General features: G+C 45.6%; 6 protein-coding genes across 6 annotated transcripts; 2 read left to right on the forward strand and 4 right to left on the reverse strand.

Moving 5' to 3' along the window:
* Positions 1–640: 640 nt before the first annotated feature.
* On the reverse strand, positions 641–3143 carry N7487_000756 (uncharacterized protein; the record flags this gene model as incomplete). The annotated part of the gene is made up of 9 exons (XM_056868504.1): positions 641–775; positions 831–1199; positions 1254–1439; positions 1501–1538; positions 1591–2472; positions 2524–2651; positions 2703–2851; positions 2910–2989; positions 3047–3143. The coding sequence occupies 9 exons, from the start codon at positions 3141–3143 to the stop codon at positions 641–643; spliced, it is 2064 nt and encodes a 687-aa protein (XP_056733288.1).
* A 1210-nt stretch (positions 3144–4353) lies between these two features.
* N7487_000757 (Zn(II)2Cys6 transcription factor) lies at positions 4354–7143 on the reverse strand (the record flags this gene model as incomplete). Its single annotated transcript, XM_056868505.1, has 6 exons — positions 4354–4461; positions 4514–5896; positions 5949–6322; positions 6394–6459; positions 6509–6902; positions 6952–7143. 6 exons carry the CDS (start codon positions 7141–7143, stop codon positions 4354–4356), a joined length of 2517 nt encoding a protein of 838 aa, XP_056733289.1.
* A 1653-nt stretch (positions 7144–8796) lies between these two features.
* Positions 8797–9766, forward strand: N7487_000758 (RTA1 domain-containing protein; the record flags this gene model as incomplete). The annotated part of the gene is made up of 3 exons (XM_056868506.1): positions 8797–9019; positions 9102–9591; positions 9643–9766. 3 exons carry the CDS (start codon positions 8797–8799, stop codon positions 9764–9766), a joined length of 837 nt encoding a protein of 278 aa, XP_056733290.1.
* Positions 9767–10358: 592 nt separating this feature from the next.
* On the reverse strand, positions 10359–10620 carry N7487_000759 (uncharacterized protein; the record flags this gene model as incomplete). Its single annotated transcript, XM_056868507.1, has 2 exons — positions 10359–10528; positions 10581–10620. 2 exons carry the CDS (start codon positions 10618–10620, stop codon positions 10359–10361), a joined length of 210 nt encoding a protein of 69 aa, XP_056733291.1.
* Positions 10621–11993: 1373 nt separating this feature from the next.
* Positions 11994–14030, forward strand: N7487_000760 (acyl--CoA ligase; the record flags this gene model as incomplete). The annotated part of the gene is made up of 6 exons (XM_056868508.1): positions 11994–12269; positions 12338–12718; positions 12785–13051; positions 13109–13271; positions 13326–13648; positions 13704–14030. 6 exons carry the CDS (start codon positions 11994–11996, stop codon positions 14028–14030), a joined length of 1737 nt encoding a protein of 578 aa, XP_056733292.1.
* Positions 14031–14370: 340 nt separating this feature from the next.
* On the reverse strand, positions 14371–15138 carry N7487_000761 (uncharacterized protein; the record flags this gene model as incomplete). Its single annotated transcript, XM_056868509.1, has 1 exon — positions 14371–15138. The coding sequence occupies one exon, from the start codon at positions 15136–15138 to the stop codon at positions 14371–14373; it is 768 nt and encodes a 255-aa protein (XP_056733293.1).
* Between the last annotated feature and the right edge of the window lie 955 nt (positions 15139–16093).

The raw sequence follows: 16093 nt of genomic DNA on the forward strand, positions 1-16093 counted from the left end.
TTCTAAACCGTCGTTTTCCATTTTCGGTCGGACTCCCGACCAAATCAGGAAAGTACATGGACCCCACTATTTATATAATTGGTTCAGGTGGCGACTTGACAACAGTTATGTTTTTATGTTTTTATATATTTAGGATTATTACCATTGAGTGAATTATATTATTATTAGGTTTGAGATCCGAATTGATGCGTTGAATTGAGTGTGAAGCTGACAGACATTTGGTCCAATCTGGAGGCCAAGAATATAGAGAAGATTCTTATGCCATATCTTGTGGTAGTACATATTCCCCAAACAAAAAGATTAAAGCAAAGGTGAAACCGTGTCTATCTAACACTAAAATTGAGGTTATCAATAAAACAAAGCATTGAAAACTGGAATAGGATATATAATATTTGGTACCGCGGTAGTGGCCGTCGATTGATCTCTCTGCGTAGATATAAGTTATAACTAATGGATAGTACACAATAAAAAGCGTAAGTAGTAGGATATATAGCAAAAACAGCAAAACATGCCCGGGCGTATCATAGAAATATCCATCGCAAAAATAGAAAGATTAGCCCGGCAATTAGTACCATTGTGGGTATAAATAAGGTCATTGGTACTCAAGCCATAGAGATCAGCAATCGCAGTTAACAATATATCATTTTCCATCGTAGATTTGATCAGGCGTGAGTGAGAACTGGCCTTTCTGAATCTCTCTCGCATCAACATGGTCGGGCTTGACGTATCTCGCAGTCAAAGCAAAGCGCAACTTGTTCTCAGGCACCACGGAATGCTATGTTGGTCAGATCTGATATTCAATTTTGGTAAAGAGGAGAATAACCACAAACCTCGTAGTACTTCTGAAGATTCTCTCCATGCATAACAACCAGATCACCATGATGAAGCTCCATCTTGATGGTAACTGGGGCCTCCTTTCCCTTGCGGCCCATCGATAGAGCACGACGAGACTCATTGTATTCATCTTGGGAGATCTCACCAGCATCGAACTCCTCCTTTAATGCCCGACGTTCGCCCTCAAACATGCAATCTTTCAGAACAGGATCATCTTGCAGAAGATTCCCAATTTGCTTGGGCTCAGCCCTCCGGGTACAGCCATTGAAATACTTGTACTTCATACGGACGAACATGGCTGCTTTCGCTCCAAGAGACAGTGTGGTGATAGTGGGACCCAGCGAGGACTCGCCATCATCGTGGAACTGAAAAAATGTAGATTAGCGTAGGCCATTGTCAATCTCACAAGTTTGGCTTACTCCGATCTTCATTTCCTCGAAGTAGCCGAGTGTCAGTAACTCATTTGGAGGCAGGTATTCGTCTCCAGAAGAAATAACTGCCTTTTCAGTTGCCCACGACAAACGACCAAGAGCCTGAAGCATGTCGTTGGGGGCTTCATCAAAGCCCTTGGAATCGACAGACACGACATATTTGTAGGGCATACCCTATATTACTTGGTTAGATGAGATGACAACTAAAATGTCAAGGTGGTGCCTCTTCACTTACGTAGTTGACCGCGAAATGTGAGGTCAGTGTACCGGCAACTGTTCCAGTGTGAGAAGCTATATTTCATGGGCTTGTATCTGGCTCACTTACCCAGGCTGGACTGGAGCCGGAATCGTTTGAGACCAAAATCGCCACGTTGAAGATTAATGAAAAGGTCATCAGGTCCATTCGCGCGGCTATTGATTGCTTTGTTGGACACAAAGTGGGTAATGGTGCCCACTCCGTCGAGCTTGTAAGTCAACTTCCGGTAAGGGAAGAAGGTACTGTCGTCAATCTCTGGGATGCTGAACTTCCGATCAAAAAGAATTGCTCGCTTGATCGGCGCCAACTCGAAATGATCGAGAACGACCCGGAGCGAAACGGGGTTCATGTTCATGAACTTTTGAAATGGGCAGCTGTTCGCACATTCCTCACTGATAGAGTCATCATCACATTTCCAGCCTTGCCAGAAAGTTCGTCGAATGCATTTGAAACACATAGGACACACGATTCCCTTCCATGCAATACGAGATGTGCCAACGTCCGCGGCATTCTCATCCAACGTGGACAAAAGATCAGGAACTAGACTGTAGTGAGGTTGGATTGCTGGGTCCGGACGACTCCGAGAGTTCAGGAAACCAGGATTGAAAGTAAGCTCAGCGGGAGGGGAAGCATTCTCGATCTTCCAGAAGTCGACGCAAGCAGGGTCAAGACACATCCAACCTTCCTCGTACAAGCGAACACTTTCAGTGGAGCATCTTTCACACTGGAGGATCTCTGGCTTTGTTTCAAAGTCCCGTTCATCGAGGGGCACCGGAGGGAGAGAGTCCTTGGCCGCCCACCAGCTCTTTTCTGAGAGGTTTAGTTTCTCAAAGCGGACCTTGACTCCATGTTTCTGACCAGTCTTTTCGAACCAGACATTGGTAACACGAAACCAGTCCATGATGTTGTACCGATGCGGAAGCTCTCGGTTGAGAATCTTGTTCTTGCTCCCTAAAATGGTGATCAGCAGGATTCCTTTTAATATAATCTCTGATAAATTACCGATAACAAGCCCAACAGCAAGTTTTGAATTTTGGCTAGCGATGATGCTTTGAACGAGTGCATTCTCCAGGTCTTGGTTCTTTTCGAGGGTCAAGTTTCCCCCCGAGTCTTTAGTGCAGCATCCACCGCTGATGAAAGTCAGCAGAGGCAGGCCGTTATTCTTGAGAAATAATACTCACATTCTGGTAATGATAATTTCCTCGTCGATATAAGTGCGGGTACCACCATCAGCATCAACAAGGAAGCCATAGCAGAAGCCTTCATTGTGATACATTGCGCCTTGGGTGCAACGAAACCATGGAATCGCATCACACAGTTGTTGGCGACCCTAGAAGCAACTTAAGTATAAATGTCATAGGAGTTATAGGCGGTTATTAGTGGCATACCTCTGACCAGGCCGGAGGTGTTCCATAAACCGGCTCAAGAGTTTGATCGTTGACAGCAGCTTCCAGCTGGTCTGAGGAAACTGCTTAGTATCAGCATGTTATATTCCATAGAAAAAGTAAAACAATGTCAATGTCACCTTTTATTGATTGTTCTTTCTTTGTTTTGGCAATACGGCCTGTGCGCACTGGTCTTTCATCCGCCTGACGACGATTGGCAGCAGGGCGTGGTGCCATGTTCCAGAGTTTGTTGTACAATCAAGCTAATTTGTGATGAATCAAGTAAGTACCATATTCAGATATATCCTAGAAGAGACATAACTCCTAACAAGATCATATTTGGTGGTGGAGATCGATAGTTAGACTCACAGTATAGAACGCCCAATGGCACCATAAGAGGTGAATTTGGGTTTTGATTGTGCTCAATATGAAATTTCAGGCAGTATTCAGCTTCGAGAAATCATTCAATGGTGGAGAGGGATGAAAGACGTTGGATGATGGAATGAATTACGAGACGGGAGGATGATGAAGCTGGCCGAGGGCCCAGGATATATTTTGCCAGAGCGGCGTCGAGGTCGGAGTACAGCTGGAAATATACTTTGACCTCATATTATAGTATGAGCTAGTATCGAAGAAGTTTATTGCTCATTGTTAATTCCAAGTCACAAGCAATAGCTTTAAGTTAATTTACTATAAGATGACACCGAGGAATCACCATTTGATAACACAATGAGAGCCCCATCCCACGAGGGTAAGACACTTGAATGCTAACATCCCAGTGGGCTTATCCTACCTAGGTAAGAAGAAGATACTCAAGAAATAATCTTCTCGGTCATGGGTGACTTGTATATGGACTGGCTGACGGGGATATGGGTCGGTAGGCTAAATGGTCGATCATGTATGACATGCGGGTGGTTGACGATGAATATGTACGCCACAACTTTGCTTCGACTGCAGGTTCCACGACAGTAGAACCTAAAGAAGACCTTTTTATATTGCTATTGTACCGGAACATTCGTCAGCTGAGTCAGTCATGTTTTGACATAAATGAAAAATCGTGGATGTTGTCATTTGATTTTGTAGTTAAATAGCTTCATTTGGAAAGGCCTGCTATTGTAGTACAAGGTATCTCGGTGCAGTCCAAGAAGGATAAGCCGGCCGCGGGGACGAGTGGAGATTTGATGATCTATATATACGCCATGGCTACTTTAGATTGGGCATTCTGCTTTTGAAGCAAGTTTAGGAGACAGTTGTCTTAATTTTCCAAAGGCCAACTTGGGATATAATACTATTGAAATTGTTGGCCATTTGTTCCAAATCTAGTACATGGGCCGAATCGCCTTTTTTCTTGAATAAAAAAAAAGAAAAAGAAAATGCACTGGGTGCTATTGGCACATGGCCCGTGAAAAATGAGGAAGGAGTTTCGCCAAACGAAAGGCCGGCTCTGCTAGAATATCCGTCGGTCGAGACTATCACCTATACTCCACAAATCATCATCGGGGATGTCCAGGTTGCCATCGTTGATTTGTGGCGGGAATATGGTATTCCAAAGGTTCTGTGGGGCCTGTCAGTAAATCACTGTGAGGAATGAAGATAGTATGAGTTACCCAGTCGATCTCTAGCATCTGTGAACCTATGTAATCCGGCTGTCCATTCATTTCACCATATCCTGCCGACGAGCTCCCTGTTGTGTTCGTTGAGGAGTTGTTGTAGCCTGAGTGAAGCATCGGATTGCCAAGTAATGGATCTCCAAAAGGGGGGAACCCTCCAATAGTAGTCCCCCAAGTATTATTTGTGTTGCTGGGAGTATTCAAGTACTCATTGACAGGTCCAGTTCCACTTTCTAGTGACATTCCTGTGGGTGGGTGGGATATTTGAGACTGTACTTCGGCATATCCAGGCATGACACCACTTGGAGGCATTGAAGCATATCGAGCATTGTATTCAGCCTTCGGTTTCCCGTGTGCATAGTTGAGTGGCATCCTGGGATCGGAATCATCACCAGCCTTTTGGGGTGGAAGGATAATCATGGAGTCTTTGAACCGGACGGGTGTCTTGATTCCTTTCGCTTTTTGGTAAGCACGCGTGTGCTCAGCAATCAACATCAGCAAATATCTCGCTTTCATGTCTCGGTGTGCAACGATTTCTTGAACGCTCTGCGTCGTTCCTATTTGTTCCAGTGGAGGAGGGAGAGTCGAGATAACATCCGCAAAAATAAAATCCAGACAACTCCATATGCGGCTTGACTCTCTGCGCATTGGAAAGAAGAAAACCTCGAGAAGCAAGAGAAATGCAGTATGATATTCCTGCCAAGAAGAGCTATACCACGCCCATTTCTGAAGGTCCTTTGCTGATTCTAACTCCACTGCGGCTTCCAAAGCGTCGGTGCCTTTGGTCAGCACTATTTGGCGCAACCTGTCGGGAATCCGATATGCGACACTGGTCATGTATCGATTTAAGATATTGATGTATAAGAGGCTTGTAAAAAGCTTAAGCACTAGACTGGTCATTTTCTGCATCGGACTTGGAGACGACACGTTGAAATAAGGGCCATATTTAGCATCCATATCAATGCGGAAAGCCTCTATCTTTGATAAGACTTTTGTTAGGCCGAGCTTCTTTTGGTCAAGTCTATTGCGTAATGCTATGTTTCGGCGAGTCATTTCCTGGCACTCAAATCGAACCAAAAAATATATCATGTCGTTCCAAGCTTGTGGCTTATCCGTGGATGCTTGCAACGAAGTCACATCCAGAGGAAGCTGAGTTGTATACCCGTCCTCGTGGATGAACGGGCGGGGGCCTTGGATCGAACTTGTCTTGAGATCAAGATAGCAGATTTGATACCATACTAAGCGTCGAGTATGGCATTCAGTAGGGGAAAATCCAAACTCAGTAGGATCACGATGCAGCCCCATGCACTCGGCCAGTCGAATCAACATACCGGTCAAAACAGAGTGAGCACGAGATATCCCGCTGACGCACATTGAAAGCTAAACTATACATGAGAAATCAGTCATCCCATTAGGAATATTAGAATCCTACCAAGTATGCAACGAGTGCCTGTAAAGTCTCAGTCTTGCTCGCTCTAAGCAAGTTAGCTCTACCGAGAGCTAGCTCAGCACCCAGTTGTAAACTATCCTTCAAATATTGCTTGGAGGTTTGGAAAAGTTCTGAAACCTGTTCTTCAGACATCGCAACTGAAGCAGAGAATAGCATGGAGTAAACAATTGCTGCAAGCGATGGGGGTATAGGATACCCATTCTCTATTGTCTCCCACAAGGTTTCGTATCGTTGAACGAATGAAGGTCGGTGGACAACCCGGGATACTGGATGGACCGCATCCCAATAGTATTCCATTAATTTATCTGCAGCACCGCGAGGGGGAGATACCGAGTCAAAGAATCCCCCGAAGAAGCCTGAGTAAATAACAAATTGATAGAAGGCACCATGAAATACGGCCCTGGTCGCAAAAATCCCTCTGTTATACCGGGGGACTCGGTGACGGTGTTGAGGGAGAAGACCTTCTGGGATTCTGTTGAAGGTAAAGTAAGATCTGTGGTACAAATCAGTCATGAAGAATAATAATCTATGAAAACGAGTACTGCAGCACACCTCATCTGCAATCATTGGACGGTAGTGGCCTCCGATCCTCTCTCCGAGCCTCATTCTGCCAATCCTAAAACCAAGATCTTCAACATCATCCGCTTCGTCCGCGTAGGCTGCATCTTGAACTGCTAGCGGTGTCGGCTCCAAATGTCCATTATTGACAGAAGTTTCCGAATCATCGCTTATGGGCTCCTCCGGCTCTTCAGAATTTCTTGTTCGTTTTCGCCGGGAGCCACCTTTTGGGGATCCTGGATGATCTCTAAGAGTGTTATCGATTGCATCTTTAGCCTCCTTCATCTCAGTCAACTTTTGACGAAGCTGGGTATCTGGGTTCATAGAAGTGACATAGATGCATTGCTGTTGCAATGCACGACAATTTTCACATGGATTCTATCTGGCTTGTTAGGCAATTTCGATATGGAGGTCCGGGTATACATACTTCCCTGTCACATTTTACCTTCCTCCGACGGCACTCAAGACATGATTGGATCACCCGGTTTCGGCGCCGGGCCTTTTGTTGAGGCTTGGGTGCGCTGCAAGTGGCGGCTGCATCGGTGCCTGAGAGATTCCCACTATTGGGAGACTCGCGCTGCCGATGAACTTCGTCGGCAAAAGACGCGAGAGTCGACATTTTGGGGGACACTCAATGGTATTGCTAGATATCACGCAAAGGTTCCATGGAGTAGGATTACTGAGAAGCTAATAACACAGGCTGAATTAACGACATCCCACCGTGGGATGTCAGACGAGACTAAATGGTTAGCCCCCATAAATCGGCCAATGAGACACCACTATCGCGCGAATTGAGGCTGTAACTAGTAAATGATCTCACTTCACCATGGTGGCTTCAGATTGACTTCCTCTTGATATTGGGATATTAATCCCAATACGCTAAAACTAGAAATCGCCGAACGCGGGTTTGGGTTGGGTTTTCATTTTCCCTTAACCCCCCTCTCCCCCCCTTCCACCCTCCCCACCACCCTCCTTCCCCCCGGCCCCACGCCCTACGGGTAACCCGCGCGGGAAGCTAAATTACTGGACATGAAAATCAAATAAGTCGGCTTTTCTGATATTCTAAGGTTGGTACATAGTCTATTTCTGTATCAATTATCAATTTAATATGCGCAATACCGTCCCATGGAATCAGACTTCCTCGCCGATATATATATCTCTCTCTGGTCTCTAGAAGGCTGAATGTATAGGCCAGATTTTATTACTCCTGGCGTTGCGACGATGATGGCACATAGATCTGCCAACCATTTACGACCACCAAGTCTTAGTGTCCCTCGTATGGATCGATATCAGACCCGTTTATAAAGATTGGAAGATGGAGCACAGTATCTCGGCCAGCAGCTTGGTCAGTGGCGGTCTGGCAGAGAGAACCTCGGGAAACTTGGCGGTCTCACATCAGGCCCATGGCCTCCAACTTCCTAGCCTCCTGTGAGAGTCATTTTTCCGCTATGCAAAACAGCATACAGACCCCGTTGCATTACTAAAAAAGATACTTGTACGTCTCTAACTACAAAGTGTCACAAGGCCGGCTCTCTAAATAAGGACCTATTGGGGTGTGAGACCACGAGCTAGGCTATAGCCATAACTTCCCGGAGGTTAAGCAGGATACTTCTAAGGATATTTACCTCCAAGTGACTAGGCTGACAGCAAAGGCTACTGCGAAGAGGTGGGTTGTAACTAATGATAGTGGGTTGAAATACTGATTACAATGATTTTCTACAATCTTACGGCCGTAAGATGAACATCTAAAATCTCCGTAGTAAGCATACAGCCGGACTTAACAAAAATAAACTAAAGTCTAATTTAGCGACCCTCGAGCCACTATTTTAAAAGATTTCCCCATACGGTTAGAATTATAAATTCATACGGCCGTAAAGACTCGCTCTTGGCAAATGGCGCTGCTAATAGCTCCCCACTTTCAACTTTGCATTGCCCTGAGGCTCCCATATTCATGATTTATGTCCGTTGGACTCTGTTGAGTTGTTGTACGTAGAATCCCACTCTCCATATGCCCCTCTCACGTTATAGGTCAAAGCAGTTCTTTGCAGCCTAGACCGGCAATAATCCCTGGCTTAGTGTGTAGTTTCAGCCCATTGCCAAGATCAGTGGTTTTCAGCACCATGGCAAAGTCAAGACATATTGTGAAGGGCGTGGTAGTGGAATTTATAAAGATGAGGGCAATCCCTTCAAGAAAAAGTAAATTCCAACCAGGCTCTTATCAATATAAACTTTGCATCTCGACATTAATTCGCTATAAAGCCTTCTCATCACAATGCTTATCACTCGGGATGGAGCGCCGATTGAGTGTACGAAAGTAACTCCTGAATGTCCTGTCGAAGGCACTATCTATGGATATGCCCCCAACTTTGCTGCAAGCATCGTCTTTTGTGCCATCTTTGGGATTCTGGGTTTGGTCCAGCTTGTCCAGGTTCTCAAATGGCGCATGTGGTCTTTTGGTATTCCTGTGGTTCTAGGAGCGGTCTCAGAGGTTATTGGTAAGTAAATCCGCTGGTTTTGACCGCAATAATGCCTTAAATTATTTGTAGCATAAAGATCAAGTTTAACAAATTTGAATAGGGTACGTTGGCCGACTTATGCTACACAGTAACGCATACTCCGACGTCGGATTTCAAACACAGATTTGCACCTTAATCATTGCGCCTGCCTTTTGGTCGGCCGCTATCTACTTGACGCTGAAGCATGTTTTCAATCTTTTTGGACGCAAGTACTCGATGCTCAGAGCGGCATGGTATCCTTACATATTCGTCCCTTGTGATATCCTATCGCTCGTTCTTCAAGGAGCTGGTGGTGCTCTTGCAGCCACAGCAACCACTCCCGATGACTCTTCCCTTGGAAGTGATATCATGTTGGCTGGAATTATCTGGCAGGTGGTTACTCTGACGGTGTTTGGACTACTGTGGGCGCAATACTTTCGGCACGTCAAGAAGGCACAAGGGCATCATTTGTCGGTGGAGGCTGAGAATGTTTGGGTGAGCAAGAATTTCTGGGTGTTTTGTGGTGGCATTGTGGTAGCATTTCTGACAACCTATGCACGATGTGTCTACCGGTAAGTGCATTCTCATATGCTAAGTTTTCTTAATGCTGATTCATGATTTAGTATCGCGGAAATGGCCGGTGGATGGCAAAATTCTATTATGCAAGACGAACTCACCTTCATCATCTTTGAATCTGCGTATGCTTCAACACACTCCGGTCTCGATTTGAAACGAAAAAAAAGCTAATGATAATGGTACAGGATGTGCGCTGTGGCCGTTTTAGCCCTCAGCATCACACACCCCGGGCACTTTTTCAAACACATAAATGGAAAGTATGAGTCGGTGAATACAGAGGATTCTATTTCTCTACAAGCAAAGTTAGATCGGGAGAGTGTGGTCTAGTAGTTGGAAACTCTATAATCCAAAAAGCTATTACCAATCAATTAGCGTGGCTTGAGAATTAGATATGAACTGTGACTATGTGAAGTGGTTATTTCGAAGGCTATAGAGAATATGGTCAAGTAACTTTCTATAGAATATATTACAGACTTCCTTTTACTTCGGCTTTGATGTCAAACCATAATCTAGGCGTGAGATTTCTTAGTATCGTAACTTAGCCTCTTCAACTACTCAATCAATAATTCACATTACACCATGGGCTTCGACGTAGTCCTCTACTGACACTAGGTTTAAATTATACAAGAACCCGAACAAACTTTGACTTGATACTTCTTTGTAGCAGAGTATTTCGATACGCCTAGGAATATGACTACGAAGCTACTATTGCTGGCACGAGTCACGACAAAAACTACATTCCGAACATTGTGGACGAGAGGATTCAATACATGGAGCTTCTCGTCTTAACTTCAGTTGCTAAGCCACCTTTCATCCCGTTCGCGACCAGATCGGCAAGGATCAGATTTGCGCCAGGTGTTCCTATCACTGACACCGCAACTGGAAGACGCTCCTCTCTCTCTATCACAATGGAATCGTACGAGATATCGCCAACTATGATACTGTTAAGAAATTTGTCGAGGCTTGGATACTGATTCTCACTTACTTGGTACCGTTACTTCCGGTGCTCGCGTCATCGGAGACATGTTAAGTGCAGCATATCCGCTCAACAGACCGTTTGGCCTTGAACTTTTCGTCAGTATTCCAGATGTTTCGAAGAACGTAACCACTTACAGCAGCTCAGTATGGAGTATGGCGGAGCCTAAACCACCATAAAGCTATAACAACCCGGTCAATGTCAGTACTATCTGACTTGCGCGTAACCGGGGAATGAAACAAGCTCTTTGAGATGCATAATAGAATGATAATAATTAGTTCTAAAGTCTTTGGGCGAGAATCTTCATTCTAACTCCAGCAAGCACATTCCAAGCGACGAGATTAGTGCCTGTAACGGGTCATAGACCGAAACATGGACCTAAACACCACCCACCCTGACGGACAGGAGAACGGGCAGGACAATGCTAGTGGAGAGACCTCCAACCGGAGCCAGTAATAGTAAGTTAAAGAGGACTCCAGAATAAATGGTAATTTTACCACTTACTATTAGGTTTCCCAAAGGGAATATAAAGGTAAAGTAGTTTATACTAATACATAACAGGTAATATTAGCAAGGGCTTATAAATACGCCCTTATTATATACTTAGGTAGGAGAACCTCGAAATTGAACTTTGAGAGTATATTAGCTAAATATTTATACTATAGCCTAGGGCTTTCTTTTAGGCCGTAGAGTGCATTCTATAGGTAGTCACACATTGTCAAATTTTCCCAGGTGGCCCAAATCCGCTGTACTCGGCACAATCTAAACGGGCAAGCCGACTGCGGGGGCTAATGAGGATTTGATGATCTGCACGCCAAGGCCACTTTAAATCGAGCATTCTGCTTTTAATACAAGTTAGGAGACGGATATCTTGATTTATCGGGATAATCCCGACTTAGTATTCATTATTAGAAACCGAAGCCAATTCTCGGTGTAGACCAATTAAAGCTAATATTCGATGGAGCATGTAGTCAATACCCTCGGATATGTATAGACCGAGGTAAAACTGGGTTTGGCGGTATCAACTCCAACTATTAAGCTAAAGCACGCAAAATACCCACCGAGTCGAACGGCACAAATTTAGGCCGGTTACCCAATTTCGGTTAAAAGCCAGCTACTCCATACCTACCTAGGCACTAGCGGTATAACCATTTGGGGATCCTCGCCATGTTTGCCGAACTTCCCCGCACTCGTCACTTTTCATAAATCTCCCCTCAGCTGGTTATTAGTTGTTCTCTAAACTCTTGCTTATTCCCATTATTGCCTTAAATCGTGAGTCAGACTTCATTGTGCTCACCTGGCTGCAGCTAACCGCATTTTAAAAATAGCCGAAACCCGCTTACTATTCCTACTTTTTGGAGATTTACTCCTAGATTATACCGACCGCTGCAACTCCGAGAATTTGGAGGGGACAAAAAAAAAATGGTGTTTTTGCCTGCAAAGGAGTCGGGCCAATTGGGCTCAATTCCCGACAGTATCCCCATCAGCGAGTTTATGCTCAATGAGAAATATGGACGAGTGCCACACGCCAGCTCCCGGGACCCATACACATGCGGCATCAGCGGGAAATCATACTCATCGCAGGAGGTAGCCAATCATGTTGACTTACTGGCTCGTAGTCTTTCAAAAGAATTTGGTTGGGCGCCAAATGAAGGTTCGGAATGGGATAAGACACTGGCTGTGTTTGCCCTCAACACCGTAGGTGGAGATTCTGTATCAAAAACAAGAAGAATAGAAAGGAGCTTATTCTTTCATTTTGCCATTAGATCGATTCCTTGCCCCTATTCTGGGCCGTTCACAGATTGGGTGGTGTTCTCACTCCCGCCAATGCATCATACTCCGCCGCCGAGCTGACACATCAATTGCTTGATTCCAAGGCCAAGGCCCTGGTTACTTGTCTTCCTCTCCTTTCCATCTCACTTGAAGCTGCAGCCAAGGCTGGTCTCCCGAGGAGCCGAATCTACTTACTCGATGTACCCGAGCAGCTTCTTGGTGGCGCGAAGCCTCCAACAGAATACATTTCTGTTTCTCAGCTCATCGAGGCTGGAAAGTCTCTGCCTCCAGTGGATGAATTACGATGGAGTGCGGGTGAGGGTGCCCGACGAACAGCATTTTTGTGCTATTCGAGTGGAACATCTGGATTGCCGGTAAGCAGTGTCCTAATCACTCCGAAGGTTGAATAACACTTTGGCTAATAATGCGCTGCAAACCAGAAAGGAGTGAAGATCTCGCACCGCAATGTGATTGCCAATACCCTTCAGATCAAGGCATTTGAGCAGAACTATCGGAATAGCGGTGGTACAAAGTCCCCCAATACTGAGGTTGCTCTTGGTCTCCTTCCGCAGAGCCATATCTATGCTCTTGTGGTCATTGGTCACGCTGGTGCATACCGAGGCGACCAAACAATCGTTCTCCCCAAGTTCGAATTGAAATCCTACCTGAACGCCATTCAACACTATAAGATCACCACTCTCTTCCTGGTAAGCATATATTTGCTGATGAGAAGATCCTGTCAAATGCTGACCGCAACCACTTAGGTGCCTCCAATCATTATTCACATGCTGGGCACTCAAGACGTATGCTCCAAGTACGACCTGAGCTCCGTGCGACTTTTGTTCACCGGAGCGGCACCCCTGGGCATGGAAACAGCAGCCGATTTCCTCAAATTCTACCCGAACGTTTTGATCCGCCAAGGATATGGTATGTGATCATTGGCGCTTTCCATAGACACGCAGCTGACATTTTCACGCATAGGTCTGACTGAAACATCCACGGTCATAAGCTCGACCCACCCCCACGATATCTGGCTAGGCTCATCCGGTGCCTTGCTCCCTGGAGTCGAGGCACGCATCGTGACGCCTGAAAACGAGGAAATCACAGCGTATGACACGCCAGGCGAGTTGGTGGTCCGAAGCCCGAGTGTCGTGCTGGGCTATTTGAACAACGAAAAAGCCACCAAAGAGACATTCGTGGACGGATGGATGCGTACCGGAGATGAGGCTGTCATTCGTGTAAGCCCGAAGGGCTTCGAGCACGTCTTTATTGTCGACCGAATTAAGGAGTTGATCAAGGTCAAGGTTCGTGGTGCCATCGGTTGATGGAAAGAGTACCTGTCTAACACATCATTCCTAGGGTTTGCAAGTCGCACCTGCCGAACTCGAAGCTCATATCCTCGCCCACCCCGATGTCTCCGACTGCGCTGTTATCGCTATCCCAGATGATCGCGCCGGAGAGGTTCCCAAGGCCATCGTTGTCAAGTCTCCCACGGCAGGATCGGATGAATCAGTCTCCCAAGCTCTCATTAAGTTTGTTGAAGACCACAAGGCTCGTCATAAGTGGTTGAAGGGAGGTATCAGATTTGTGGATGCTGTTCCTAAGAGCCCCAGTGGTAAGATTCTTCGCCGATTGCTTCGTGATCAAGAGAAGGAAGCACGGAGAAAGGCAGGCAGCAAGATTTAAAAATGGTTGATTAGAGCTTGGTCTTGGGAAACCTTGGAAGAAGCGCTAATAATTGTTTTGTTATAAGAGTACATATGTAGGTCCACTGGTAGATAGTCAATGTTATATAGTCTGATTGATATTAAAATGAAGACGGATTGACATGTCGAAATCACAGGTTCAGAAACCTTCGAAATTCGACTGCCACAAAGCTTCGGGTATCATTAGAATAGCCCTGAATGAATAATATGTTATTTCAGAGAGTAAATAACAAAGCTTTCATACCACTTGGGTATTGCTGTCTCCCGAGGGGGCCACTTGAGGGACTTCCTGAGGAGCTGTCTCTTTGCTCAAAATTTGATCAACTGCAGACGCAATGCCACGGCAAAGCCCAGACCAGGACTTGCGTTTTTGAAAAGATCTGGTGCACCTCGGTGAGTAGACGCAAGGAGCTTGCTTTGCCCGTCAGATTGCCGACCCCAATCAGATTGAGTGGAGTATTTGGCCCTTCAGCAATCCAAATTTGAATTTCCCTGGTGTCTAAAAAGCGGACCTCTTTGTTTGAAGCTTGCGGCTTTTCGAGTTCAGGAGCGACCATGAGCGTGTCGAATGCCCATATATAGAAGAAAGCAATCAGGAAACAGAGAGGATCATGGCAGGCGAATTTCTGCTTTATTTTCAATGCGCTGAAAACACATGCAGCATGCCACAGACATTTCCTGGCAATAGATTGATTGTTTTCCATCCAATGTTTTAGGCTACTTCTCGACGCGTCGACGTCGGCTTCCTCGTCTTGCCAATCTGAAAATGACTCGAGCATGTGAAGCGATACTACCCGGAGAAGGGATAGTACATGATGAATGACATCCCGAGCGGCAATATAGTCGGGTTTGGCCGAGGTGGGGATGGCTGCAAATACTTCATCCATCGATCGAAACATCATTGCGCGCAAGGCCGAAGGGGTTGGTGTAATGTGGGCCCACTGGTGCGGAACTGGCACGCCGGTGACTTGAGAACTTAGACTCGATTTCCAGACGGAATAATATGCCATTTTGTCAAGGAACAATCTCTCCTCGCTGTAAGGAGACAAAATGTAGAGATTTCGGCGATAAGCATCCATTCCTGCCATGGTTTCACTGGCTTTTCTGACATCAAGTTGCGTGGATACAGATTGTGATAGATCTAAAGGCCATGGTTAATCCTGAGATATCTGGTCGACAACAAATAACATTGGCTCGCTTTGGTCAGACCGGTATACATGGACGAAATTGTCTGCATTCCTGCGACACCACAGTGATTGGCGACAGGGGAACTCCTCGGGGAGTTCATGCTGTCCAAATATCGGCTGACGATCGAATAAGACGAGCTGAAGACATTCAAGTTCTGGTGAATGATTAGCCAAGGCGTTCGTAGCTTCCAAGGTTGTCACAGGTGGAACATACGAAAGATATAATGAAGTAGACGTGTACGAGATTCTATTGCCAGCCAGGCTCTCCATTGTCTTGGGCCTTGTGACGCTTTTGTTTTCATACATGGATCAACCTTCAAGACACGAGCCAAGGTGACAAGTACATTTCGCTCATACTGCAGCTTCAACTGGGCTTTGGGTGATCCGCCAAACATCAGGGAGACGTCACTAAGGAATACGCTTTGTGCATAGGATAAAGTTGTTGACTCGGGTGATTGAGGCCGCTGATTTGATTAATATGGGGTACGGGTCTTCGCTAGGAAATAAACTTACGTTTTGTTCTATTGCCTGAGACAGGATCTCCCCGAAGGATGCTGAAAATTGACTGGCATTGCCCAAAACGCTATATTGACTCCCAACAGTGACCACTGCTAAAAGTACCATCCATGAGGTTTTGTCATGTCCGAATTCTAGAGCATATGGGTGAATCACGGGGTATTCATGGTCAAAGTGTTCAAGATACAAGTGCACAAAGTCTTGGATGACCCTCCACCATGGAAATGTCCCATCTTCTGTTTCCCCCAGGCTCACAAGATATGACTTAAGTGACTAATATATTGAAGTATTGGTCATCACATTGTAACGGGATTCAGGCAACAAGAAGCGCTCATCTGAA

Source organism: Penicillium crustosum (genome assembly GCF_028827405.1).
Source record: "Penicillium crustosum strain IBT 35664 chromosome Unknown utg000001l_segment0_segment0, whole genome shotgun sequence".
In the NCBI taxonomy this organism is placed as follows: domain Eukaryota; kingdom Fungi; phylum Ascomycota; class Eurotiomycetes; order Eurotiales; family Aspergillaceae; genus Penicillium; species Penicillium crustosum.